Source organism: Helianthus annuus, chromosome 14 (genome assembly GCF_002127325.2).
Source record: "Helianthus annuus cultivar XRQ/B chromosome 14, HanXRQr2.0-SUNRISE, whole genome shotgun sequence".
NCBI classification, from domain to species: Eukaryota; Viridiplantae; Streptophyta; class Magnoliopsida; order Asterales; family Asteraceae; genus Helianthus; species Helianthus annuus.
Genome location: NC_035446.2, coordinates 139,992,456 through 140,000,125, shown reverse-complemented (window position 1 = coordinate 140,000,125; position 7,670 = coordinate 139,992,456). Strand labels below are relative to the sequence as shown.

General features: G+C 38.1%; 1 protein-coding gene and 1 long non-coding RNA gene across 11 annotated transcripts; both read left to right on the top strand.

The window, feature by feature from the left end:
• Positions 1-2,777: 2,777 nt before the first annotated feature.
• Positions 2,778-5,743, top strand: LOC110903979. 10 transcript variants are annotated; one of them, XR_002572285.2, is made up of 8 exons: positions 2,836-3,019; positions 3,199-3,293; positions 3,529-3,721; positions 3,866-3,933; positions 4,092-4,626; positions 4,788-4,920; positions 5,240-5,337; positions 5,429-5,743. It is a non-coding gene; the product is annotated as an uncharacterized LOC110903979 (long non-coding RNA). The 10 variants fall into 10 exon arrangements; XR_002572288.2 differs by lacking the exon at positions 3,866-3,933 and having other exon boundaries at positions 2,778-3,019; positions 3,640-3,721; XR_004879501.1 differs by having other exon boundaries at positions 2,835-3,019; positions 3,866-4,626.
• Positions 5,744-6,478: 735 nt separating this feature from the next.
• Positions 6,479-7,408, top strand: LOC110907465. The gene has a single exon (XM_022152447.1). The coding sequence runs from the start codon at positions 6,479-6,481 to the stop codon at positions 7,406-7,408; it is 930 nt and encodes a 309-aa protein (XP_022008139.1).
• The last annotated feature ends 262 nt before the right edge of the window (positions 7,409-7,670 follow it).

Sequence of the window (7,670 nt, the reverse complement as noted above, 5' to 3'; positions counted from 1 at the left end):
TTCTTAGTGCATTCACATCCCTTTCACCAATTTTTTATCTTATAATTACAATAAAAACAACTAAATTTTCCCTCTCCTTTCAATCAAATAATATTTTTTATACTTTTATTATTACCTTTTCTCTCTCTTCCACTCACAATCACTTTCAAAATATAATAAAAATTATAGAGCGTGAGCAGTAATCTCTTAAATATAGATAAACAATAACTTTTTCTCTATCCACTCACAACCACTTTCAACCACCTTTTATAATATAAAGAACTCTCTCCTACAATTTCACGGATAAGGCCACTCGGGGCGGGTACGTGATGAAGGAATTTAACGCGTTATGAACGAGTTGCACACCGCCGCCGGTCTTATGACCACGCGTTACATTTGTAACGCGTTAATTCCACCACGCGTTGAACTTTGTAAATTTTTGACCGTTTGTAAATTTTTGACTGTTGCTTTTTGACCTTTTGTAAATTTTTGAACGTTGTTGTTTGTTTTTTTTATATAAAATCCCACATATTTCAATACACAAACTCATAAAACTCTCAACTATTCTCACACTCAATACAAAAAATTCAAAAAACTCTCAACTATTTTCACACTCATTTTTACAAGAAATATGGAAGGTTCAAGCAAGGGAGGTGGTGGATCGAAAAAAAGAGGTGGCGGTTCGGGTACGAAGAAAATAAGGCCCAAGGTTCGAGCGAATCTTGGTGAGCCCGCACGCTTTAGGTTGCAAGACGAACCCGACCAAGTCCCACCCTTTCAAACCCAACAATATCCACCCTTTCAAACCCAACAATATCCATCCTTTCAATCGCAAACGTACCATAACCAACAGTTCGTTCCACCGTTTCAACCTCACCAATTTCAATCGCAAACGTATCAAACCCAACCCCACACACTCGACCCACTACTAGAAGACAACACCCTCATTCATCATTTTGCAAAAGCGTGGCATGAAGCACGTGAACCACAACAAAGTCTTGACGAGGACGAGGAAGAGGAAGAGGAAGAAGAAGCGGAGGAAGAGGAAGAGGAAGAAGAACAAAATGTTGAGGTTCAAGAAATCGCTCCAATCGGCCGACAACCTTGAACGAGCGAGGAGGAGGTCTCGTTGACGAAGGCGTATTTGCACATCTCGGAGAGTAAGAAACACGGGAACGAGCAATGAAAGGATGCGTTTTGGAGACGAGTTATTAATCATTTTATGAAACTTCCCGGTGCAAGGATACGAAACATGGACCAAATGACGTCGAAGTGGACGGATTTGAACGGGAAAATTAGCAAGTTCAACGCTTGTTTCATTCAAAAGGTATTGTTTTTTTATTAAAAAAAACAGTTTATAAAAAAAACAGTTTTAAAAATAAAACAGTTTATAAAAAAAACTGTTTATATAAAAAAACTGTTAAAAAAAACAGTTTAAAAAAAACAGTTTAAAAATAAAACAGTTTATAAAAAAAACTGTTTATTAAAAAAACAGTATATAAAAAAACAGTTTAAAAATAAAACAGTTTATATAAAAAAACAGTTTTTAAAAATAAAACAGTTTATATAAAAAAATAGTTTAAAAAAAAACAGTTTATATAGAAAACAGTTTAAAAAAACAGTTTTGACAAAAACAGTTTAAAAAAAAAAACAGTTTTTTAATAAAAAACAGTTTTTATAACATTTTAATTTTTTTGTAGAACCGAAATCCACAAAGTGGAGCGTGCGAGGCGACGATCATGCAACAAGCCATCGCCGAGTATTGCAAAACGTACAAAAAGAGAACTTTTCCACACGTGGCGTCATGGGAAGTTGTGAGACATCACCCGAAGCGGGTCCCCGTTGAGTTGGTTGACACGCATGGTCCTACAGCTCCAAAAAACGAGGCGGTTCGAAAAGATCAAAGACATCCGATTCGGGGAACTACACGACTTCCGCGTCGGATAATTTGCCCCAAATGAACTTAAACGACGACCCTCTTGACGAACCCGATCAACCCCTTGACGAGCCCGTTGAGGAAGATACACCCACAAGGCCACGACGTAGACGAGGTGGTGAATCGTCAAGCAAAGGGAAGGAGGCGGTGGCGGAGTTGATCTTTAGAATCGAAGAGGAGAAAATGACCCAATTCAAGAAGGCCGAACAAAGAAAAGAAACAATGATGTCCCTAAAAGTTGAACGGGAGCAGGCGTACAAGGAACACTTGAAAACGATTGAAAGACAAAATGATTTAAAAATCTTGTGTGAAAACCACGCCCATCTCGACGAACCGTTCAAGTCAGTTGTCATTGAACAAAAGCGCGCGATTTGCGCAAAGTGGGTTGGGAGATGCCACCGGTTTAGTTGTTTTTTTTATTTGGTTATGTAATTTATTTTTAAAGTTTAATGAAATTTATAATTTAGTGTTTTATTTTTAATTTCTAATTTTAAAATGAAAATTAAAAAAAATTGGAGTGATAGAATTCCATCACTAGTGATTCCACCCCTCCTACATTTCTATCACTAGTGATAGAAATTTGGTTGATGACATGTCATGATTTGATTGGAGAGTGGGAGTGATAGAATCCATCACTAGTGAACCACCCCTAGTCCCCTAAGGTTAATAACTTAATATGTTATAAAGAGGCGTTTCATGTGTGGACCTATTGTTTTAAATCAATTTTGTGAGTTTGCTTTAAAATTTAAACGGATGTTACCCCCAACCCAACACAACTGCGGGGTTTTATCTATTATCTATATTAAAACAAAACATTTTAGTGCCACTTGGCATTTGCTTAGGCTGGTTGATGCCACGTGGCATCTCATCCTCTCCATTTTTTTTCCTTTAAGCGGCAATATTTCTTCCTTCCTAAGCTTTTTTTTTGTTTTTGAAACCGCCTGAATTTTGGAAACTAATCAATTCTCTCAATCAATTGAAATCATTTTCCACTCAAACCCTAAATCATTCTTTCAGCCGTTTCTCTCTGGCTTCACTCTACATCCTCTTCAAATCAAACTTGGATCCATGGATTATTTTCAATGAAGAATCTAACTGATGTTGGTAATACTGATTCGTTTTATAGTGAATCGGGGATTCTTCCATCATTTTCTTGATTTGATTATCCTTAACTTGATATGCTTTAGGTTGTTTTCGTGATTTATATGTTACAATATATATGAACTAAACCCTAGATCTGTTTATTGAAAGTGAAATATAATTTTAATCTATGTTTTTTGAAGCTGAATGTTTGATATCCCTCTCCAATTGCGAAGCATTGATACGACTCCATCATACATCGATTTTGTCTTCATCATCCTTCGAAACTGAAGCATCAGTAAGTGGATTCCATCTCTGTTTGTGATTTTGTAGATGTAATAAGAAAACCCTAAATTTTTTGTATCAATTGTTATGTTGTTGCTCATGATTAGTCCGTTAATTGTTTTTATATATGTGGTTTTTAGGACTTCATTGGTCTAATTTGAATATAACTTTGTGTGTTTTTTTGATGTTATTATAAACCCTAATATTTTTTTGTCTCAGTAAATAATGACGATATGTTTAATTTGCAGTGATGTGTGTGGAATTTAATCCTGTGGATGATAATTATTTCATTAGCGATTCCATAGACGGCAAAGTACGCATATGGGATGTGTATGAAAAGTTTGTTATCTTATTTATAGGTGAGAGTTCAACTAGGTTAGGATCTACAGGTCGTCTCACAAAGCTATATTGAAGCACGACGAAATTGGTGCCTTCCATATGGTTTGCTCTCTTCATGGTCCTTTAGTTTTGAATTGGTTAACAAGTGTATTCAATTTTAGAGTTAAATTGAATTTCTTTATGCATGTGATGGATTATTTTCCGAAACTGCAAGTAACTTTTAATTTTCTAATTACTTACATTCAGTGATCTTTTTTGTTGCTTACAATGACGATGAATGGTGGGGGGGGGGGTGTTCTTGCTCTTGATGAGAAGTAAGCACCCGAAACTTGTGGATAATACGTTTTTTATTGAAATGAACTGTTTGTTTATGGGTTTGCTTGTGGTTTGGATAATCAATCGCATAAGTGTAATTCACATATATTTATGAGATTTTGAAATCCTTATTATCGTAATTATTGATCGATTGTAGCATCAGTGGTCGTATTCTGACAAAAGGCTTCCGGCTACAAGTGGCAGCTCCCGGTGCATAAAGGCAGCATTGAGTGTTTGTTTAATGGTGGAAATGGAGAATCTGGCAACCCAGACAGCAGAGCCGACTGATTTAGGGACCAGCTATGTTAATCCAGCAAGCACGGTTATCATGTTCTTTGTTCCAATTTGCTAGATCCAGAGTTTAAACATTGGCTGATATTTATTATTCTTGTGTTTAGAGGCGTTGGTGTTGATTAAGATAAGATAATTTATATTGTGTCTAACTGTATTAACCATATAAAAACTTTATATATATACAGTAAGTTACTACTTGTTTGATTCTGCTTGATGAATAATGTTGTATGTTGCTTGACTAGGTTGCTGGACACTTCACGTATGGTGTAATGGCAATTTCGGCTGCCACATTTGTGTTTTGGAGTACTGTTGGTACACGTATATTACCGGTCGCTTTTCAGCAAGGAAGTGCCATGTCATTAGCATTGCAGCTCTCATGCATCTGATGAGCATTTCGAGTGAGTATTGATCTGTATCTTTACCGAAAAAAATATATCAGGATCCTATATGATATTTTGTTGCATCAGAACTTAGAAGTTTTCTACATATTATAAACTTGAATATAATTGAACCATGTATAAGATGCTATTGAGATAATGGGGAAGTAACTATGATGCAGGCTAAATTCAAATGAGAAATGGTCTGAAACCGATGTACTGAAGCTAGCTGCTGCAGGAGAATCCAACACACTTCATCCAATTGGGAAAGCTATTCTGGAAGCTGCCCGGGCTGCTAAATGTTCTAACGTAAAGGTATTTACAAAAAATGGAGTTTTAGGGCCAACTCATATAATCTTACGGAAAAATCTAAGTGAAGTATGAAAGTTTATAAACTTGCTCATTTGAAGTCATCATTCTGTTCCGTTTTGCAGTAAACAAGACACCATTGCTATTTGTTATTTCGTGTTAGGTTTGAATAAAATGCACCTCTATTCTATTGAGATGGTTACCTATAATAATTATGAATGATTTTGTGTATATAGTTCACTGCATTTAGATAATTGACTAACATAGTTACGTCGCTTTTAACTATGTTAGTGTCAGCAGTTCATAAGTTGGTGATTATATGCAGGCTGATGATGGAACATTTATGGAAGAACCTGGATCTGGTGCCGTAGCCTCTTGTGGGAAGAAGATGGTTTCTGTCGGTACATTGGAATGGGTTAGAAGGTACTTATTATGTTGCAACTTGTAACCACTCTGCTATACGAAGCTTTGCATATAATTGCAGTCGTCATTAGACACCGAATCTATAATGCAGGCATGGAGTTGCTGAGAATCCGTTTATAGAAACTGAAGAATTTAAAAATCAATCAGTTGTGTATGTCGGGATAGATGGTGTGCTTGCAGGTCTTATTTATGTTGAGGATCAGATAAGAGAAGATGCTGCAAAATCATTCTTGCGTTCAAAAGATTCCAACCCATGACCTCCATATATTAGTATATGTTATATGTTTGTGTTAAGCCACCCGCGAAGCTCGCGGGATCTTAGGCTAGTTAGTTATAAATTAAAACGAGATCTTTTAAGTTTTAAAAGTATAAATATAAAAAAAGCTGTTTCTCTTCTGTTCCAACATGCCGGTTTTGTTTTTGTTGTAATAACATGAATAAAGAAACGTACCAGAACATGAACTTGTAGCGATCCAATCCATTTTAGACCCATCCTGCTTTGGTTTCTAAGTTTTGTAATTGCAGGATAGAGTTGCTCATCATTCGAGCCAACACCAACTTAGGCTCGAGCATGCACCAACTCAGGCTCATGCGTGAAAAAATGTCACACATGGGCAACCGGGCCTTTCATATCGCGCTCATTAGCTCAACTATTTATGTTTTTCTTGCATGAGTTTATTAACTCGACAAACCAACAAGCAACCTTATAAACGAGATTGCCCAATTCTCTCCTAATATATCTTTTATTTTTCCTTCTGGATCCCACTCATTCTCCACTGATTACGTGATTTCTTTTTATTTGTTTCTTTTTTTCCTATATAGAGATAGGCCTCTTTTTGTAATCAAAATTAATGTAAACCATAACAAAATTGTTATGGTATCAGAGCACTCACGATTCCATACTAAATAAATCCCATAACCGTAGTCGGCACCATGTCAACCAACCGGGGTAGCCCAGTTGGCCACCGACACCCACCTCTTCCCAAAGGTGCCGAGTTCGAGTCTTGGGAGTGGCATATGTCGCCCAGGGTAAGAACTCGGCATGGGGAAGTCACCGCGGAGCTAGCTTGGTCGGGTAGCGGCTTCCGGAGTGAGATCACTCCGACGGTTGGGAGGACCGTGCACTATCCCCCCCTCCACCATGTCCGGCGACAAACCAGAAAACAACGGCAAGAATGAAGATGCTGTTAACGACCACAACTCTCCATACTACATACACCCTTCTGATTATCCGAGGCAACTCCACGTTAACGACGTGCTCACAGATAGAAACTATACGGATTGGTCTCAAGAGATGTTGAACTTCTTGTTTGCAAAAAACAAGATGGGATTCATCGATGGGTCAATCAAGAAACCCGAACCAAATTCTTCGGCCTACATGGCTTGGATGAGGTGTGACGCCATGCTAAAAGGCTGGCTAAACACCGCAATGGAAAAGGAAATCAGGACAAGTGTGAAATACACATGCACGGCACAAGAGATCTGGGCAGATTTGAAAGAGCGTTTTGGAAAAGGGAATGCACCTAGAGCATATGAACTGAAACAGTTGCTGACCACCATGAAACAAGAAGGTACCACCGTTTCCGCCTACTATACCAAACTCCAATCCATCTGGGATGAAATCCAATCTGCACTTCCAACCCCCGTATGCGGTTGTAATGGCTGCAAATGTGAGATTGGAAAGAAGCTACATGATCTTAGAGAAAAGGAAAGGTTATATGAGTTTCTACTTGGATTGGATTGTGAGTTCGGAACCATACGAACCCAAATACTAGCCATGAAACCGACCCCGTCTCTTGGTACCGCATACCATCTAGTCGCAGAAGACGAACAACAAAGAGCTATCACCAGTGGTAGGAGGTCAACCGTAGATGCGGCCGCCTTTCAAGCTTTTATACCGAAAAGAAAGGATCAAAATGTCTCTCAAAGCAAGGTTGGAAAGAAGGATGGAAAGCGTACCGAGGTTGAACGTCTCGAGCACTGTGACTATTGTGGAAAAGATGGCCATGTTCAAGAGGGTTGTTTCAAGAAGATAGGATACCCAAAATGGTGCCCGGGTAAAGCAAAATAAGAAAAACCAAAGCCTAGGGCAGCTTGTGTTGAAGGGGAGACGAGCAAGGTGCCGGGATTAACGGACGAACAATATCAACAAATTGTTAAGCTTTTTGGTGAGAAACTAAATGCAACTAAAGAGGAGGAGACACCCGTTGCTAACATGGCAGGTAACATTAGTCACAAAGGTAAATGGGTTGTTGATTCGGGTGCAACCGAACACATCACTTGTAATGACATTATCCTCGAAAACAAAATAAAGAAAAACTTTGAAGCACCGG